The 20,743-nt window shown below is 48.4% G+C and overlaps 2 protein-coding genes across 2 annotated transcripts in view; both read left to right on the forward strand.

The window, feature by feature from the left end:
* Positions 1-16,057, forward strand: part of LOC143887505 (indole-3-acetaldehyde oxidase-like) — a 32,438-nt gene extending 16,381 nt beyond the window's left edge. Inside the window, exons 11-12 of the mRNA XM_077391574.1 lie at positions 14,940-15,129; positions 15,693-16,057. Coding sequence (XP_077247689.1) covers positions 14,940-15,129; positions 15,693-15,910 — 408 coding nt within the window. The 3' untranslated portion in view covers positions 15,911-16,057. The remainder of the gene's footprint in view (positions 1-14,939; positions 15,130-15,692) is intronic.
* LOC143887215 (uncharacterized) lies at positions 5,508-7,722 on the forward strand. The gene is made up of 3 exons (XM_077391323.1): positions 5,508-6,486; positions 6,570-7,012; positions 7,102-7,722. The coding sequence occupies exons 1-3, from the start codon at positions 5,508-5,510 to the stop codon at positions 7,564-7,566; spliced, it is 1,887 nt and encodes a 628-aa protein (XP_077247438.1). The 3' UTR covers positions 7,567-7,722.
* Positions 16,058-20,743: the final 4,686 nt, after the last annotated feature.

The following is a 20,743-nucleotide window of genomic DNA, read 5'->3' on the forward strand; positions in this document are numbered from 1 at the left end:
ATGTTTATTTAATAAATAGTTCCATGACTAATTACTCATATCTAATGCATCGACATGTATGCACATGCATGGATATTTTATGCACATCAATGAGAGTGACTCTGTACTTGCTAAGTTTATCCTAAGATGGACCATCCTTATGGATGGACTGTTCTCACTCTTGTTAATGCATGATAAGCTGAATCACCTCGTGTAGAGTAAGGTTAATTGCCCTAACGATAGAGGTGATAGAATCCTTCGACCTTGTATTTTGTGAGGGAATAGTCCTCTCAGGTTTGTGACTGATTGTAGTCTTGAAGGTCCGATATATTCTGTGGAGCAGAGCATTGATTTTGATGATCGCGTAACTGAGGGTGGTGGTTTCCTAATCTGTTAATAGGAAGTGATATTTGATAGAATTTTCTTTTAGGTATGCTTCTCGACTGCCAGAAGGATTGATCACTTGTAGGGGCTGAAATGAAATCCATCCTCTTTTTCTTTTTTTTTGTTGTTGCTTGGATGGTTGGCATGCAATTCATTGGAGAGATGAGAGGTAGGGTAGAGAAGAGGACACTGAGTAGGAGAGGAGGAGGAGCAAGTAGGAAAAAATGAGCTCTAAGCAGGAAAGGCAGATGGGAGAGAATTGGAAGTAGGTCAAGTTGAGGCATAGAAGATGTAATGACCACCCTTGAGTCTTCATTAATAATCTTAAGTATTATAATAAAAAAAAATAGATAAATAAATCAGGCAATATCCGATTGAGACCATCTTGGAAACTACTTCAATTAGAACCCTATAGAAGTAATGTGAGAAGGGGTATTTAAGTAATATGCAAATAGAAGAAATAAAATAAAAATTTACATAAAATAAAGGGAGACAAAATCTTTCCAGAGTTTTGTGGCCGTACGCACGTCCTATGAATAGGAGTGTGCGCAAGCCATGGGTGAGCCCTGTATGGAGTGCCAATATCAAAAGAACATATTTTCTTGGGTTTGCTTAGGCACTAGTGAACTAGCAAAGAAACCTAGTTAATTAGGAAACCTCCAAGCTAATAGGGTAAACCTCCATCGCTTAGGCTTTCACGCCCAAAAATTACACGGCAACAGTAGTTTCAAAAAAAAAAATAATAAGAGATAAGAGAAAAGAGAAGGAAAGGGAAGAGAGGCTCTTTCATCCACTTCAATCTACAACCTCCTTCTTCTTCCTCAAGTAAGTGGTTTTCTTCCAAAATCCTTCCATATCTCTTTATTTTTGTTAACTTCTCACCCACAGTTAATATTTCATACCCCATATTCCATTAATCCCTTGCTCAAAACCCATCTTCTCAATCCAAATTTAACCCCAATATCATAAAAGCTATTCCCAACAGCACTTTGAAAGTTCCAACAGCACCTTGCAACCCCAATTGGATTAAACTCAAACCCTTTTTCACTAACCTCCCAATGAAACCCTCTTTGAAACCCATCTTGAAACCCATAGGAAAACCTTGCTATGACAATCGTTTGTGAATTGTATTGGCTGGGTGGGCATACAACATGCTGGTGGCAATTACCTGCGTCGGACCTCGTTTTGAGCTAGTGCAGAGGCTCATGTTGATAGTTTTCATGGTGTAGATAGGGTACGGTGTAATGGTAGTACTTGTGATGATGATGATGGATAGAGATCCCCACTCAGGGTTGATTGGTGAGTCAATTGGTTGGCAGCTACACCTATGCATTGGCCACGGTGATAAAGTCAAGTGGAGTTAGAATTAGGATGATTCAATGGTGTGTAGCTGGTACTTCAGAAGGCCAATGGTGGATTGCGGAGGCAATGGACTAGTGACATCAATGGAAAATCTTCAAGTGACTGGGAAACAATCCAAGGTGGAGATTATTGGGATAGTTGCCTTGATTCCCACTATCTATTCCCAAAAATAATTAGGTTACCTAGTTGTGGTGTCAAGGCAAAATTATAAATGGAAGCACCTTTAGGTTTTTGTGAACCTACGAAATAAAAGGCTCAATATTCATCCATGACTAAGTGTGGGGAGAGAGAGAGAGAGAGAGAGAGAGAGAGAGAGAGAGAGAGAGAGAGAGAGAGAGAGAGAGAGAGAGAGTTTCATCTTGGTTTTTCTTGGGTTGCTCCTTTGTAATATCTTGGTTGAGAGGACAAGGAAAAGGTTGTGGTTTGCGGGTTTTCAGGTTAATCCATTGTAATCCTCATATTCTGTTCTCATAGTGGAGATCGTGATCTCACCTGTGGATGTAGGAATATTGGCCGAGCCACGTAAAAACGCAATGTGTGCATCTTTTGGTTTGTTTATTTCTACCGTTCTGTTTCTTTGCGCCCGATCGGATCGAATTTTGTCTGTTGGATTTCTCAACATTGTGGTTGGACTCACCTTTATTGGCATGGTGGGAGAAAAAAATTCTATCGAAGCGGAAGGTTTGGCTCGAAGACACGGTGGGTGACTGCTGATCCCATTTCTTAGTTGTGAATCTTTTATTGAAGGCGATTCCTAAATTGTAATTAGATTGAGCAGAGAGGGGATGGGATTTCTCGTGGAAACCTGTGGATTTTTTTTATGAGATATGAGAAAGACAAGAGGGTCATTTTATTCGTTTCTGTCATGTGCGATGAACAACCACCGCAGAGGCTGATAATAGGTTAACAAATGAAGGACAGAAAGAGTGCTTAGTGATAGCATATCATTAGTGATCATATGCCTGACTAGTATAGGCTTCTGTTGGTTTAGTTTAGGTTTGTCCCTGTGCTGGTTGCTTCTTTGCTTTAACGTTTGTATTTTTAGTATTTGGCCTGATCAACTGGATGAGATTTTGATTTGTACTTGCTATGGTGCACAATGAATTTGATGCTATTCAAAGGGAAAGAGGAGGAGGAGGAGGAGCGCGCGTGGGGGGGGGGGGGGGGTTTGTGTGTGGCGCTGATCACCTAGATAACCGAAGGATTCATCCATGGAGAGAATACCCTGTTATCTTTATTGTTAGGAGGTCCTTCCATGTTTACTTAGTCATCTTGTGGTGACGGCATAATGAGTGCAAACTTATACTCATTTCCTTAGGATTCTTGGTTTTCATAAGATAGTGTAATTCATTAGTTCGATTTATATACAATATAGTATGTTGGAGACTCTCAAGAAACTCATTCCTGTAGCTAGGAATTCTTTAGAAAATAAAGATTCCTTTGATAGATTACCACACAAAAATATAATGCACTAGTGGGCCTAAGTAACCAACAATGCATTACATATTCCGAACTTCAGGAAGAAAAGAAACTTAGCTTGTCGTTAATGAATAAGGTTGTTTTGAAAAATATTTTATATAAAGCAATGATTTCTTTTTAATGTCTTTTATAATAACCAATAGGTCTTGGGTTTATAATGTTTCCAATAGAACCTTAAATTGGGAAGTAAAGACCACATAATGATTACATTTTCGTATGGTCACTTGGCCATGTTGAAAAGACACAATTGTCTCTATATGTACCTAGTGACACACCCTTTTGCCACAAATTTTTCTCCAAGGTCGAGGGTTAAGAGAAAGTGGGTTGATTAATTGCGGGGTTATCAATTCTTCTTACATAAGAAAACTGACAGCGGGCATGTTGAGTTTTTTCAAACTGTTGAGTTGAACAAAAGCACCCAAATTGTTGCTAATTGTTAGACCAAAAATCGGTAACAGGTACAGCAGTGGCGTAAGAGCTGAGAGCGAGCGACGAGGGAGGTTGAGTATGAGTCCTGCGGTGAGTGCTTAGTCCTGCACAAGGCAAGCGAGGTCAGAAGACCAGACCGGGTTTTACTCCGGACAGGCCCTTCGACACTCAAGTCAGTATGAGCAGGAGTGAAGGGGAGATGTCTTAAGAGTTTAGGGAGAGAAGGGATTTTCGCATTACCCATCAGTCTGAGCTTTAGTCCCCTATTTATAGGGAAAATCTGTTGAGGTGTCCTGGACAGGTGTCCAGGACAGGTGGCGGCCTGTGAGAGGCTGGATCTCACCTACTCTGAACAGGTGGCAGCCTGTGAGAGGCTGAGTCTCACCTACTCTGGGACAGGTGGCAGCCTGTGAGAGGCTGGGTCTCACCTACTTTGGGACAGGTGGCAGCCTGTGAGAGGCTGGATCTCACCTACTCTGAACAGGTGGCAGTCTGTGAGAGGCTGAGTCTCACCTACTCTGGGACAGGTGGCAGCCTGTGAGAGGCTGAGTCTCACCTACTCTGGGACAGGTGGCAGCCTGTGAGAGGCTGGTGTTTTCACACCCCATCAGTTGCCCCCCAGTTTTCCAAGTCATTGAAGGACTTGGGAAAGTGTGATCACTCGTTTTTCTGGATGGGGAGACGTTGTTCGGGGGTGAATCGAAGAATTTAGCACGGAGTCCGGAGTTCGCAGTCCGGTGTCCGGAGTACGGCTTCAACCGGACTGGCTTCTGGCGCATCACAGAGTCAAATATCCAGTCCGGAGTTCGCAGTCCGGAGTCCGGAGTTGGGAGTTCGCAGTCCGGAGTACGGCTTCAACCGGACTGGCTCCTAATGCTTCACAGAGTCAAATATCCAGTCCGGAGTTCGCAGTCCGGAGTCCGGAGTTGGGAGTTCGCAGTCCGGAGTACGGCTTCAACCGGACTGGCTCCTGGCGCAACACAGAGTCAAATATCCAGTCCGGAGTTCGCAGTCCGGAGTCCGGAGTTGGGAGTTCGCAGTCCGGAGTACGGCTTCAACCGGACTGGCTCCTAATGCTTCATAGAACGCGTTATATCCAGTACGGTTTTTTCCGGACTGAATTTTGTCTTCTAGCGGCCAGTTCGGTGCGGACCGGACTGATTTTTGTCGTCTTGTGAGAACGCGTTATATCCAGTACAGTTTTTTCCGGACTGAATTTTGTCTTCTAGCGGCCAGTTCGGTGCGGACCGGACTGATTTTTGTCGTCTTGTGAGAACGCGTTATATCCAGTACGGTTTTTTCCGGACTGAATTTTGTCTTTTAGCGGCCAGTTCGGTGCGGACCGGACTGATTTTTGTCGTCTTGTGAGAACGCGTTATATCCAGTACGGTTTTTTCCGGACTGAATTTTGTCTTCTAGCGGCCAGTTCGGTGCGGACCGGACTGATTTTTGTCGTCTTGTGAGAACGCGTTATATCCAGTACGGTTTTTTCCGGACTGAATGCCGAGTGCGGAGTGCGGAGTGCGGAGTGCGGAGATCCATCTTTGGGACGTGAATGTTTACGCGCGTGCTTGATCGTATTGATGGTGGGACACGTGGCGCGATCCGGATGGCCTCGAGATGCGTGCATCGCATTTATTACCCCACCGCCTCTGAAAAACTATATAAGGAGGTTTACCCCCCTTCATTTTTTACTTTTTACCTTTCATCTTTTTTCTCTTCTTGCTCTGGGAGTTTCCACTTCTCAGTTCGCAGCTCGCAGTCCGCAGATCGCAGATCGCAGATCGCAGTTCGCAGCCCGTAGCTCGCAGTCGCGTTCCAAGATCTTTTAAGAGCTCCACTCACCGGTATTCCTCTCAGCCCTTCCTTTTACTATGTCTGATAGTACTTCCGATTCCGAGTCCGGTACGGGGTCCTCCACTAGCAGTATTTCGGAGTTTAGGATGCCTCAGGAGCCTTTTTTGGCTAGTCCGTCTGATAGGATAGACCTTGTAGATAGTGACGACGGAAGGGATAGGGATGAAGTGATCTTAGATCTGAATGCCACTCCACCCTTGACTGGCAGTCTCCCGCGAGCAGGAGGGAGTGTTGAGAGCGACGTTGCTGAAGCGTCCACAACATTCCTTCCTGGCCGGGCCGTGGAGGTGATCGCTAGAGCGCGGATGGATGCCGATCCAAAATACAACTTGCGAGCTCTAGTCGAGGAGAACTACCTCACCAGGTCTATGCTGGGAGATATCAGGGATAAATACTGTGTGCCCCCGAGATTTGAGCTGAGGGCAGCTATAGAGGGAGACAGAGCCTGCAACGAGAGCCAGGATCTCTGTATTTATGAGGAGTCACTGAGGGCAGGACTCCGATTTCCGTTGCACCCCTTTTTCTCAGCGGTGCTGCGATACTACGGACTAGCCCCGGCCCAGGTAGCTCCGAACTCATGGAGATTATTAGTTGGGTTTTTATACCTCGTCCACGGTCGGTTAGAGAGGAGCGTGACTTTGTCACTGTTCCGTGCTTGTGCACACCTGAAGAAGCATAAAGAAGGGGGCTGGATCTACATTAGCCAGCGCCCTGAACGAAAGATAATCACTGGCATTCCTTCGTCGATTCACTCGTGGAAGAACAGATTCTTCTATGTTGTGGATCAGGAGGCCAGTGAGCCCTGGTCCGTCCCTCTAGTGTGGGACACTCCAGATACCTCAAAACTGAGTCGAAAGCCGCTCCTCGAAGGTGAGGACAGTATAACATTCGCCTTGATGCGGAAGGAGATTGAGCAATCGGGCCTCATCCGTTGTAAGGAGTTTTCTGAAGAGGCGATTCTGGTCGGGCTGGGCGTGAGTGCCGCGACTCCAGAACGTATGTAGCTAGACTTGTCTATGCAATCTGTTTATTTTTTTATATACTTGCTTCTGACCGTTGGCTGCTCATTTGTCTTGCAGAGATGAAGAAACAATCAACCGTCGAGAAAATCAGGCAGGGAGCTCAACCGCGGGCACAAGAAGGTGCTCAACAGGCGCAGCAGGAGCGCCAGAAGAGAAAAGCGACTGTGCTGGGGAGTCCGGCCCCGTCACAGGACATTCCTCCCCCATCCCAGAGGCCCAAGACTAAGGTGAAGCTAGTAGGCCCCTTTGCTCAGGGCGGTGGCTCTTCTAAGTCCGGTGGTGCTTCTACCGGAGCCGGTTCTGGGGCTCGCCCTCCTGCGGGGATTAGTGAGCGAGTCTTTCGACCCAACTGGGCCGTTCTGAAGGATGACACTGCCTTAGGCGAGAGCCGGGTAGCAGCAGAGCTTATGAGCAAGTGTTTGCTGCAGAAGGACAAGCAACAGGTCCTTTACGAGCCGCCAGCTACAGGAGAGGAGGCCGTGTTGTCCTCCGCTTACCAGGTAAGGAAGTAGTGCTTCGATTTGCTAACTTTCTGCTCATTTCTTTCTTTCACCATACTGATGCCTGTTTCTTTCTGTTCTTTCTTCAGATCTTGCTATACTATAATGACCTCAAGGAGAAGAGTAAGAGCTTCTCTCAAGCCATTACTTCATCTGAAGAGGTGAACGGAAAGTTGGCCGTTGAGGTGCAGGAGCTTCAAACGAGCATCGGGCGAATAGAGGAGGAGAGGAAGTTGTTAAAAGAAGATCTGGCCGCAGAGAAGAGGAAACTGGCCAAGGCTGCTGAAGCCATGGAGGCTCAAAGAGGAAGGGCCACTGACAGACAGGAGAAGGCAGTAAAAGAGGCCACAGAGGCAAAGGAGGCTGAACTTTTCAGCCTGTCGAGCGAGGCTTACAGTCTTGGATACTACGACTGCCTCCAGGAGCTCCAGGCCTGCAATCCAAATCTGTTGATGCAGAACATGACTCTCCCTGCCAGGCCGAAGATTACTGATGAGGAGCCAGATACTCCTGCTGATACTCCTGCTGACATCCCCTCTCTTCCAGATGCTTAGATTTTATTTTTCTTTTTTGTTTTGTTGTGACCTCTTTTTGTAATGGTCCTTGAGACCCTACAGCTCTTACCAGCATGTTTAAAGTGAATTTTGTAATGGCCCTCGAGGCCCCACATATCCTGATCAATGAAATTTGTCTGTCTCTGATACTTCTCAGCTGAGTAATTTGCTTGACTTTGTCTTTTATTTTGATAACCTGTGAGTGAGGCCGTTGATGGTCGAATTGCGACAAACTGGTCTTTTAACAAGTACCCAAGTTTTGTGAACTGGGTTTCCAGTGCGTACCCAAGTTTAAGAACTGGGTTTCCAGTGCGTACCCGAGTTTGAGAACTGGGTTTCCAGTGCGTACCCGAGTTTAAGAACTGGGTTTCCAGTGCGTACCCGAGTTTAAGAACTGGGTTTCCAGTGCGTACCCAAGTTTTGTGAACTGGGTTTCCAGTGCGTACCCAAGTTTAAGAACTGGGTTTCCAGTGCGTACCCAAGTTTAAGAACTGGGTTTCCAGTGCGTACCCGAGTTTAAGAACTGGGTTTCCAGTGCGTACCCGAGTTTAAGAACTGGGTTTCCAGTGAGTACCCAAGTTTTGTGAACTGGGTTTCCAGTGCGTACCCAAGTTTTGTGAACTGGGTTTCCAGTGCGTACCCGAGTTTAAGAACTGGGTTTCCAGTGAGTACCCAAGTTTTGTGAACTGGGTTTCCAGTGCGTACCCAAGTTTAAGAACTGGGTTTCCAGATATAAAAGTGACACTGAATTTGCAAGAAGATTATTTATTCATAACAACAAATATACAAATTTACAAGATCACCTTTTCACGCCGGATAATTCGACTACTGATAATATTTCCTGAGGTTTTTGGAGTTCCATGCATGAGGTAATAGGTGCTCCTCCAGTGTCTCTAGCCTGTAGCTTCCTGGCCGGATAACTTCCTTCACTCGATAGGGTCCCTCCCAAGTTGGGGAAAGTTTCCCTACTTTCGTCGGCTGGGAGACGGCTGCCTTTCTCAGGACCAGATCCCCTGTCCTGAATTCTCTGGGGCGGATTTTGGAGTCGTGATAATTCGACACCTTCTGCTTATAAGCGGCGACCCGGATTCGAGATTCCTCCCGGATTTCTTCTAATAAGTCGAGGTTGGCGCGGAGTCCGTCGCTGTTCAGTTGCTCATGGAAACTGATGACTCTGGGAGATGGGGTGCCTATATCAACAGGTATCACGGCTTCAGTTCCAAAAGAGAGGTTGAATGGTGATTCACCAGTCGTCGTGCGAGGAGTGGTGCGGTAAGCCCACAGAACATGGTAGAGCTCATCTGCCCATCGGCCAGCCTTTTCATCCAGCCTTTTCTTTATCCCTTGAAGCAAGATCCTATTGGTTACTTCCGTTTGCCCATTGGTCTGGGGGTGAGCAACCGAAGTGAATCTCTGTTCAATCTTTAGGTCAGAGCAGAACTTCCGAAAGTTCCGGCAGTCGAACTGTTTGCCGTTATCTGTGATTAAGGCACGGGGAATCCCAAATCTGCAGACCACTGCCTTCCAGAAGAAATTCTGTATATTCTGCTCAGTGATCTGGGCTAGAGGTTCTGCCTCCACCCACTTGGTGAAGTAGTCGATTGCCACTACTACGAATATGCGCTTTCCGGAAGCCGGTGGAAAAGGACCAAGAATGTCCATCCCCCATACTGCAAAAGGGAGTGGACTGATAATTGGGGCCATCGCCACAGCAGGCTGGTGGATGGTGGGGGAGAATTTCTGGCACCTCTCGCACTTTTTAACCAGATTCAGCGCGTCTTGTCGTATGGTGGGCCAATACAATCCTCTGAGGAGTACCTTGATCGCCAGGGCTTTGCCCCCCAGATGTTCTCCACAGATTCCTTCATGAGTCTCTTGCAATGCGTACGCGGCGTTACTTGGTCCCAGACACTTCAGGTACGGGAGAGTGTAGGACCTTTTATACAAAATGTCACCGCTGAGGGAGAATCGGGCGGCTCTCTGTATCACCTTACGGGCTTCCTTCTTATCTTCGGGAAGTTTTGCGTCCCGTAAGTAATGAATGATCTCATCCATCCAGCACGGCTCGTTCTCCACCTGCATTATATCTGCGGCTTCCCTTTCGATGCTAGATCTTTGTAGAAATTCCATACGTATGCTTCCAAGAGTGGTGTATCCAGAAGCAGCCAGCTTCGACAGTACATCTGCTTTGGCATTTTCTGTCCGCGGTATTCTGATGACCTCGAAACTGGCAAACCGGCTGGAGAGTTGATGAACCTTAGCAAGATACTTAACCATACGCTCATCTCGGGCTTCGTAGACCCCTTGGATCTGATTTGCTACCAGCTGTGAGTCGCAGTATGCTTTTAATTTCCGGGCGCCGGTCTGAATTGCTAGGTTCATTCCGGCAAGGAGGGCTTCATATTCTGCCTCATTGTTGGACGCACGGAATCCGAATCTCAGAGCATAATCCGCAGTGAACTCCTCAGGCCCAGTGAGGATGAGGCCTGCTCCACAGCCGTTTTTATTTGAAGAACCGTCGACATATACTTCCCAAGTTGGTGTGCTGGTCATGGAGTCCTGCTCTGCCAGGGGTTGCAAGATTTCTGTCTGAGTTTCTGCTATGCATTCGTCAGGAACCGCTTTCTCTGCAACTGGGAGTTGTACCGTTTCAGGGTCGGCGACTTGCTGGGGGATGGTGCACTCCGCTACGAAATCTGCCAGTACTTGGGCCTTGATGGCTGGCCTTGGAGCGTACTGGATGTCGAACTCGCTCAGCTCTACGGCCCATTTCACAAGTCGTCCGGAGATATCTGGTCGATGGAGTACTTGCCGGAGCGGCTGGTCAGTCAAGACCTTTACAGTATGAGCTTGAAAGTACGGTCTTAATTTTCTTGCAGCCATTACCAGCGCGTAAGCCAATTTCTCGACCCGCTGGTACCTTGTTTCTGCGTCGTGAAGAACCTTGCTGACATAATAGATTGGTTTTTGCTGGCGGTGCTCCTCGCGGACGAGGACAGCTGCCAGTGCCGTGGAGCTAACGGAGAGATATAGAAATAACTCCTCACCTGGCTCCGGCTTTGATAATAATGGCGGGGAGGACAGATACCTTTTCAGCTCGTCGAAGGCAATCTGGCATTCTTCCGTCCAGGGCGCAGTTTTGAGGCCCTTAACCGCACTGAAAAAAGGCAGGCATCTCTCCGCCGATTTGGAGATGAAGCGACCCAGCGCCGCTATCATTCCCGTGAGCCGCTGAACTTCTCTGATGGTTCTTGGGGCGGTAAGCTCTATCACAGCTCTGATCTTCTCGGGATTTGCTTCTATCCCTCGCTGACTCACCATGAATCCCAAGAACTTCCCCGAACTGACACCAAAGGTGCACTTGGTGGGGTTGAGTTTCATGTTGTGCTTCTTGAGGACCTGAAATGTTTCTCTGAGATCAGACACGTGGTCCTGTGCGCTTCGACTTTTGACCAGCATATCATCCACATACACTTCCATATTTCGGCCGATCTGGTTCTGAAAAAGTCTGTTCACCAGCCTTTGATAAGTAGCTCCGGCGTTTTTGAGGCCGAAGGGCATGACTCGGTAGCAGTAAGTCCCTTGATCTGTGACGAATGAGGTCTTTGGTATATCCGATTCGTACATCCTGATCTGGTTATATCCGGAGAAGGCGTCCATGAAGCTCAACAGTTCATGACCCGCTGTGGCGTCGATGAGCTGATCGATCTTCGGGAGCGGATAACTGTCCTTGGGACAAGCCTTATTCAGATCAGTAAAATCGACGCAGGTTCTCCACTTTCCATTAGTCTTCTTGACTAGGACTACATTTGCTAGCCAGTCCGGATATCGAATCTCGCGAATGAAGTCAGCCTTCAGAAGCCTCTCCACTTCTTCTTTTATTGCCTGTCGCCTTTCAAAAGCAAAGTGTCTCCTTTTCTGTTTCACCGGTCTGCAGGTTGAATCGACACCAAGCCTATGAGTGCTGATCTCTGGATCGATGCCGGGCATATCGGCAGGAACCCATGCAAAGACATCTGCATTGCCCTGGAGAAACTCGGTGAGTTGATGTTGAATGCTACTACTAAGGGAGGGACCGATCAGAGCGACTTTCTCACCGTCCTCCGGGCACAGTGGGATGGAGAGTAGGTCCTTAGCGGGCTGAGTACCCCTGAGTTCGTCCCTTACATCAAGCAGTTCGATTGGCAGTGATTCCACTGCGTTTTTACCTTTCAGTGCCATTGCATAGCACTCCCTTGATTGAGGCTGATCTCCGCGAACTTCCCCCACACCATTAGGGGTTATGAATTTCATTTTTTGGTGGTAGGCTGAGGCGACTGCTCGGATCAGATTCTGGCCAGGCCGTCCCAAGATAGCATTATAGACCGAGGTGGCCTTCACTACCAGGAAGTTAACCATGGCGAATGCTTGACGAGGTGGGTCTCCGACAAGAACGGGGAGCTCAATCTGCCCCACTACTTTCACGACCTCTCCAGAGAAGCCGAACAAATCTGAGTTCGCCGGCCTTAGACGGTCGTCGCCTATCATCATTTTCTCGAAGGCATGGTAGTATAGAATATCCGCTGAGCTCCCGTTGTCCACAAGAATTTTCTTTACCTCCCAGTTGGCAACGAGCATGGTTAACACCAATGCATCGTCGTGGGGCAAAATAAGGCTGTCCAGATCTGCGTCCGAGAAGGAGATCTCATTCTCCGTTCTTGACTTTTTGCTGGTTGTGTGAACGGCGTTAACTTGCCGTGCATATGCTTTTCGAGCAGCAGAGGAGGTGCCCCCGGCGGCTGGTCCTCCCATGATTGTATTGATAACCCCCCTTGGTTGAGATCGGGGTGCCTCAGGCTGCGCGTCGGTGACCTGAGAAGTCTTATCCTGAGGAGGGGGCTGCGGTGATCTTCGAGGGCTACGGCCCTGGGGACTCTTTCCTTTGCGCCCTTGGGTGCGGCCGTCATTCTGGATGTATTTTTTCAAATAACCCCGGCTGATCAGCTGCTCAATTTCTCCCTTGAGCTGCCAGCAATCCTCTGTGTCATGGCCGTGGTCCTTGTGGAACCGACAGTACTTTGAAGGATCTCTTCTGTTTCCTTTGGAGATCATTCTGGGCGGCCACTTCACAAACTCCTCCTCACTGATCGCTGCCAGTATGTGCTTTCTAGAGGTATTGAGAGGTGTGAAGTTCTCTTCTCTTCTCTGAGGGGGTGGAGACTTCTCTTTCCTGGGAGGTTTATCCTCCCTACGCTGTTTAGGCAGATTCTTCTCTTCAGAGGTTATCCTCCGGTTTGAATTAAGAGCTGCCAGTGTTTCTTCCACTGTTATGTACTCTTCTGCCCCGGCCATGAGATCCGCCAGTGAGTGCGGATTTTGCCGAGCCACCGCTCGTCGGAAATCATCAGATCTTGCACCGGTGAGGAGTGCGTTCATAGCCGCTGAGGGATCTAAATTGGGCACCTGTAGTGCCTCCCTGTTGAAGCGGCGGACGAACACCTTCAGGGGCTCATTGTCTTCCTGTCGCAAGGCCATCAGGGAGGCTGTTGTTTTCTTTGGCCTGCGGCTGCTCATGAAGTGGCGGACGAGGTCCTCTCCAAAATCGTCGAAATTGTTGATGGAGTTTGGTTTGATCCTGGAGTACCAGTCTCTTGCCGCGCCAGTGAGCGTCGTTGGGAAGGCTCTGCAGATGAAGCCGTCGGAGGCGCCGTGGAGGAGCATCATTGTTCTAAATGTTTCTAGATGATCCACGGGATCGGTAGTGCCGTCGTACTGAGGGACGGCAGGCATCTTAAATCCTCTGGGTGCTGGAGCACTCAGGACATCCTTAGTGAATGGCGTTCTGCTTGAGAACGCTCTAGAGGCGGGCCGGCTCTGATCCTTCGCCAATTCCTCTATCCGGTGGTTCATCTCCTCCATTCTCTGTAGCAGCGGATCCGTTCTGCGGTCTGGGGACCTGATTCTTCCCACAAATGGGCTTGCCGCAGAACCGGACTGACTTTCCGGACTCCTACGACGAGGTCGAGATTTTGCCGGTGGCAAACGATCTTCGTGAGGCCGGCGCCTCTGCGTGGAGCGAGACCGCGATCTTTCGCGGTGATGAGGTTCTGTCTGGGCGTGCCTCACTATGGGGCGATAAACTTGTCTAGCGGAGTGATGAGTTCTGCCCTCCCCGTGACGTGATGACTCTCCCCTGTGGACTCCTTGGGCAGATCGCGGGGCCTCTGGAAGAGGTGGAGGGGGTGCTTGAAGTAGTTGTTGGTACTGACCAACAAGGGCCGTCATCTGCTGGAAGAGGGCTTGGACTTGCTCCGAGGTGGGCACGGGATTGTGATGCTCCGAGCGAGAAAGGCTTTGGTCGGCAGAAGCTGCCACTACCATCGAGGCGATTCGACCACTCCGGGTCCTGCGAGGTAGCGCGGCTTGGTCGTTCTGCGCAGAAGCTAATCGCGCACTCTTGCGCCCTGCCATTTTGTAAGTGAGATGTAAGAACAGCTTTTAGTTCTTGGTCCCACGGATGGCGCCAATCTGTTAGACCAAAAATCGGTAACAGGTACAGCAGTGGCGTAAGAGCTGAGAGCGAGCGACGAGGGAGGTTGAGTATGAGTCCTGCGGTGAGTGCTTAGTCCTGCACAAGGCAAGCGAGGTCAGAAGACCAGACCGGGTTTTACTCCGGACAGGCCCTTCGACACTCAAGTCAGTATGAGCAGGAGTGAAGGGGAGATGTCTTAAGAGTTTAGGGAGAGAAGGGATTTTCGCATTACCCATCAGTCTGAGCTTTAGTCCCCTATTTATAGGGAAAATCTGTTGAGGTGTCCTGGACAGGTGTCCAGGACAGGTGGCGGCCTGTGAGAGGCTGGATCTCACCTACTCTGAACAGGTGGCAGCCTGTGAGAGGCTGAGTCTCACCTACTCTGGGACAGGTGGCAGCCTGTGAGAGGCTGGGTCTCACCTACTTTGGGACAGGTGGCAGCCTGTGAGAGGCTGGATCTCACCTACTCTGAACAGGTGGCAGTCTGTGAGAGGCTGAGTCTCACCTACTCTGGGACAGGTGGCAGCCTGTGAGAGGCTGAGTCTCACCTACTCTGGGACAGGTGGCAGCCTGTGAGAGGCTGGTGTTTTCACACCCCATCACTAATCAAATATGTTATAGATTAGTATGTCATGCAAATAAACTATACTGTGAAAATAAATTATACTGTGTGAAAACTACCGGTTACTCCAAAAGCTTAAGTTTTTGGAGAACGGCGTTATTTAATCTTGTGTACTTTAACACTCTTGTCATTTATTAATGCACGGATTCCTTTTATATGGGAAAGTTTCTTTATGGAAATTCATCTGTGAATTTTCTTAGTGTGGCTAGACAACTCACATTTGAGTTTACTTTCTTAAAGATTGAAGGAGCTTTTGTCCAAGGACTTGGATTTTTCATGCTAGAAGAGTATGCAACAAACTCAGATGGATTGGTGGTTTCAGAAGGAACATGGACATACAAGGTCCCAACTGTTGACACCATCCCCAAACAGTTCAATGTTGAGGTTCTTAACAGTGGCCATCACCAAAAACGTGTTCTCTCATCCAAAGGTATAGTCTTCCTCTCCACCTCTTATGCTTACTTTCTTTTCTGGTTTGCATATAAAATAACGGTATAACCATACAGTCAATACCTCATAGATACTTGTTGGTGTCAAACATGGACACAAGGTCTTTCCATATGATAATACTGGGAGATATAATATCGTGTGACTATTAGTTCATGTAAGTTTGACTGTATGAAAAGCGAGAAGATGCATACTTCCCATCATGGGCAGATCTTGAAGATTCAAACCATCAAACTTAAGCTATTGGCATTTCATACCCTATAATTTCCCGATAAATGATACCAAAATTCATAGTGGCATTGGAAGCATGTACATGCTGTGATTGTTTCTTAAACAGTGGATCTTCTTTGTTATGTAAATAATTTCTAACCATAATTTTTTTTTTTTTAATGGAAAACTAACCATCAAAGATATGGTACATAAAACTGTTGGTAAAATATTGCGAACATGTGTTGGAGCCACGGTCGGATGCAAGTCCACTCTGCTTTATGACAGAACTTAGTTTTCAGCTTCCATTGTTTATGGTATTATGATTGTCTTGTGCAGCTTCTGGAGAGCCACCATTGCTTCTAGCGGTCTCAGTTTACTGTGCAACAAGAGAAGCTATTAAAGAAGCTAGAAAAGAGCATTTTTCTTGCAATGGCCTTGATGGGTCTTCCCCAATATTCCAAATGGATGTCCCTGCGACCATGCCTGTGATCAAAGAGCTATGTGGGCTGGACAATGTGGAGAGGTACTTAGAAAAGTTGCTTCCCCATCAATGAAATTTTCTTTTAGGCTCTTTATACACGTATTGTATAAACTGAATCCTCATAAAGAACTATCATAAGCTTGAGAAGAATGAAAGCTTGTCAATAATATACGATGACACATGGTTTTGTTACCAAATCATGTAGAGATCATTTCAGCTATTTTGGACATCTATCCTGTTGGGCAAGTAATAGAAGAAATATGAAGAATAATAATAGGCACAAAACATACAAACCACACCATAAGTGATTTATGTGGTTCACCTTCACTATAGCTACATCCACAGGAAATCCGACAAGAGAAATCTACTACACAAAATGACAAATGCGATATAGGGAGTAGCATATATCTTCACATAACTCGGTGAAAATCCACCAAGAACCGTCTCTTCCAAATCCTTCCGTAATAAACCAGATTTTTCACCAAGTAATTAGTACTCATGTTGTCATAATTTTACATGGGTTTAGAGTCAATACCGATCGCACCCGTAATGCCTCGAAGCCAAGGCGCTTTCTTTGCTTCCTTCTGTTGCGCCGGTACTCGGCCTTGTTCGTCGACAATTCTACTATTGGTGGAAGCCTTGTCATCCAAGATATTAGTCCATTTTCCAAATGATATACATCACTCGTAGTTGACTTCCTTTTTCCAAGTCACATGCAAAATTTGCATAAAAAAAACCATGAATGCGTTTTGAACTTTTTTCATATGTGATTGACTGCTCCATGTTCCCTTCAAATATCGAAGCATACACCTAGTTGTCTTCCAATGAACTTTTTCAGATTCTCCATAAACCATCATAGAACACCAACCGAATTAGTGCATACCATGACTATCATCAAACTTCCACAACACTTGCACAAGGTACCTAAGCCATCATCTTATTTCTTCTTTTGACTTGGGACATTGTTCAGAAGACAACTTGGTCTGAGGAGCTAGAGGAGTTTTTCCTATGCATTCATCGTGCCAAACTTTGTGAGTACCTTCTTGATGAGGTGTAAAAACTCCGGCCTCTCACAGGCCGCCACCTGTCCTGGGGGTAGGTGAACTCCAGCCTCTCACAGGCCGCCACCTGTCCTGGGGGTAGGTGAACTCCAGCCTCTTACAGGCCGCCACCTGTCCCAGAGTAGGTGAACTCCAGCCTCTCACAGGCCGCCACCTATCCTGGACACCTCACCAGATTTTCCCCTATAAATAGGGGTTCAAAGCTCAAACCAACGGGTAATACGAAAAACCCTCTCCACCCTCACTCTTAGACTAGCTCTGCACTCCTGCTCATACTGACTTGAGTGTCGAAGGGCCTGTCCGGAGTAAAACCCGGGTTGGTCTTCTGACCTCGCTTGCCTTTGTGCAGGACTCAGCCACTTCGCTCCCCTTCACTCCGGTCCCTCAGGACTCAGCTCCTCTGGTCATCCAGCTCAGCTCTTACGTCACTGTCATACCTGTTACCGATTCTCGGTCTAACAAATTGGCGCCATCCGTGGGACCTCAGAACTAAAAGCCGTTCTCAGACATCTCACAAAAATGGCAGGGCGCAAGAGTGCGCGGATACCTACTGCACGGACTACCCAAACCGTGCTGCCTCGTAGGACCCGGAGCGAGCGAATCGCCTCGCTGGTAGTAGCAGCTTCTGCTACAGCCGAGCAGAGCCTTGCTCGCTCAGAACACCTGAATCCCCTGCCCACTCCGGAGCAAGTTCAAGCTCTTTTTCAACAAATGACAGCTCTCGTTGGGAAGTACCAGCAACTACTTCAGACACCTCCATAACCTCCTCCAGAAGCTCCGCGATCTGTCCAAGAAAGGCCAGACATCCACAGGGGAGAGTCATCGCGCCATGGTGAGGATCGAACTCACCACTCCACCAGACAAGTCCATCACCCCACAGCGAGGCATGCCCAAACAGAGCCTCACCGCCGTCAAAGGTCGCGGTCCCGCTCCGCACAAAGGCGCCGAGCTCATGAAGATCGTGCACCACCAGTGAAGTCCCGGCCTCGTCGTAGGAGTCCGGAGAGTCAGTCCGGCTCCGCGGCGAGCCAATCTGTGGGAAGAATCAGGTCCTTGGAACATAGAACGGATCTGCATCTACAGAGAATGGAGGAAATGGACCACCGAATAGAGGAATTGGCAAAGGATCAGAGCCGGCCCGCCTCCAGGGCGTTCTCAAGCAGAACGTCGTTCACTGATGATGTCCTGGGTGCCTTAGCACCCAGAGGGTTTAAAATGCCCGCCTTCCCGCAGTACGACGGGACTACTGACCCCGTGGACCATTTGGAGACATTCAGAACAATGATGCTCCTCCACGGCGCCTCCGACGGCTTCATTTGCAGAGCATTTCCAACGACGCTAACTGGTGCGGCAAGAGACTGGTACTCCAGAATCAAACCGAACTCTATCAGTAACTTCGATGATTTCGGAGAGGATCTGGTCTGTCACTTCATGAGTAGCCGCAGGCCGAGGAAAACAACAGCATCCCTGATGGCCTTGCGGCAGGACCACAATGAGCCCCTGAAAGTATTCGTCCGCCGCTTCAACAGGGAGGCACTTCAGGTGCCAAATCTAGATCCCTCAGCAGCTATGAATGCGCTCATCGCGGGTGCCAGGTCTAATGATTTTCGTCGGACTGTAGCTCGACAAAATCCGCACTCACTGGCAGACCTCATGGCCGGGGCAGAGGAGTATATAACGGTGGAAGAAACACTGGCAGCTCTTAATTCAAATCGGAGGATAACCTCTGAAGAGAAAAATCCCCCCAAGCAGCGCAAGGAGGATAAACCTCCAAGAAGAGAGAAGTCCCCACTTCCGCAAAGAAGAGAAGAGAACTTCACACCTCTCAACACCTCCAGAAAACATATATTGGCTGCGATCAGCGAAGAGGAATTCGTGAAGTGGCCTGCTAGAATGATCTCCAAAGGAAACAGGAGAGATCCATTAAAATACTGTCGGTTCCATAAGGACCACGGTCACGACACAGATGAGTGTTGGCAGCTCAAAGAGGAAATTGAACAGCTGATCGGCCGGGGTTATTTGAAAAAGTATATCCGAACTGACGGCCGCAAGCAAGAGCGCAAGGAAAAGAGCCCCCAAGGCCGCAGCCCTCGAAGATCACAGCCGGCCCCTGCTCGGAACAAAACCCCTCAGCCGGCCAGTACGCAGCCAGAGGCACCACGATCTCAGCCAAGGGGGGTCATTGGTACAATCATGGGTGAACCTGCCGCTGGGGGCACGTCCTCCGCTGCTCGCAAAGCGTATGCACGACGGATCAACGCCGTGCACACGACCAGCAAGAAGACTAGAATAGAGAATGAGATCTCCTTCTCAAATGCAGATTTGGACAACCTCATACTGCCTCACGACGATGCACTGGTGGTAACCATGCTGGTCGCCAACTGGGAAGTAAAGAAAATCCTCGTGGACAATGGGAGTTCGGCTGATATCTTATACTATCACGCCTTTCAGAAGAAGATGATAGGTGACGACCGCCTGAAACCGGCAAGTTCAGACCTGTTTGGCTTCTCCGGAGAGGTTGTGAAAGTAGAGGGGCAGATTGAGCTCCCAGTCCTTGTCGGAGAGCCACCTTGCCAAGCGTTCGACATGGTCAACTTCCTGGTAGTAAGGGCCACTTCGGTCTATAATGCTATCCTGGGACGGCCTGGCCAGAACCTGATTCGTGCAGTGACTTCGGCCTACCACCAAAAGATGAAGTTCATAACGCCCAATGGCGTGGGGGAAGTTCGAGGAGATCAACCTCAATCCAGGGAGTGCTATGCGATGGCACTCAAAGGCAAAAATGCAGCGGAATCACTGCCAATCGAACTGCTCGATGTAAGGGACGAGCTCAGGGGGACGCAACCCGCTGAAGACCTCATCTCCATCCCACTATGCCCAGAAGATAGTGAGAAAGTCGCTCTGATCGGTTCCTCTCTCAGCAGCAGCATTCAGCACCAGCTCACTGAGTTTCTCCAAGACAATGCAGATGTCTTTGCATGGGTTCCCGCTGATATGCCCGGCATTGATCCAGAGATCAGTACGCACAGGCTTGGTGTTGATTCAACCTGTAGACCGGTTAAGCAGAAGAGGAGGCATTTCGCTTTTGAAAGGCGACAGGCAATAAAAGAAGAAGTGGAGAGGCTTCTGAAAGCTGACTTCATTCGCGAGATTCGATACCCGGACTGGTTGGCAAACGTAGTCCTAGTCAAAAAGACAAATGGAAAATGGAGGACTTGCGTCGATTTCACCGATCTGAATAAGGCTTGCCCTAAGGACAGTTATCCGCTCCCAAGGATCGGTCAACTTATCGACGCCACTGCGGGTCATGAATTGTTGAGCTTCATGGACGCCTTCTCCGGATACAACCAGATCAGGATGTACGAATCAGATATACCAAAGACCTCTTTCGTCACAGATCAAGGGACTTATTGCTACCGTGTTATGCCCTTCGGCCTCAAAAACGCCGGAGCTACTTACCAAAGGCTAGTGAACCGACTTTTCCAGAACCAGATCGGTTGCAACATGGAAGTATACGTGGACGATATGCTGGTCAAGAGCCGGAGTGCGCAGAATCATGTGTCTGATCTCAGAGAAACATTACAGGTCCTGAAAAAGCACAGCATGAAGCTTAACTCCACCAAGTGCACCTTTGGTGTCAGTTCAGGGAAATTTTTAGGGTTCATGGTAAGCCAACGCGGGATAGAAGCAAATCCGGAGAAGATTAAAGCTGTGATGGAGCTCACCGCTCCAAAAACTATCAGAGAAGTTCAGCGGCTCACGGGAATGCTAGCCGCACTGGGGCGCTTCATCTCGAAGTCAGCGGAGAGGTGCCTGCCCTTCTTTAGCGCGGTCAAAGGGCAGGC

The sequence above is a fragment of the Tasmannia lanceolata genome, unplaced genomic scaffold (genome assembly GCF_043159265.1).
Source record: "Tasmannia lanceolata isolate RefF3 unplaced genomic scaffold, GAP_Taslan_0.1 ptg000012l, whole genome shotgun sequence".
NCBI classification, from domain to species: domain Eukaryota; kingdom Viridiplantae; phylum Streptophyta; class Magnoliopsida; order Canellales; family Winteraceae; genus Tasmannia; species Tasmannia lanceolata.

Bases quoted from the DNA above. Each gene is read 5' to 3' on its own strand.
- LOC143887215 (XM_077391323.1), top strand. From the start codon at position 5,508: ATGTCTGATAGTACTTCCGATTCCGAGTCCGGTACGGGGTCCTCCACT. The intron at 6,487-6,569 runs GTATGTAGCTAG...TTTGTCTTGCAG, and splicing joins GAGTGCCGCGACTCCAGAAC to AGATGAAGAAACAATCAACC. The intron at 7,013-7,101 runs GTAAGGAAGTAG...TTCTTTCTTCAG, and splicing joins TGTTGTCCTCCGCTTACCAG to ATCTTGCTATACTATAATGA.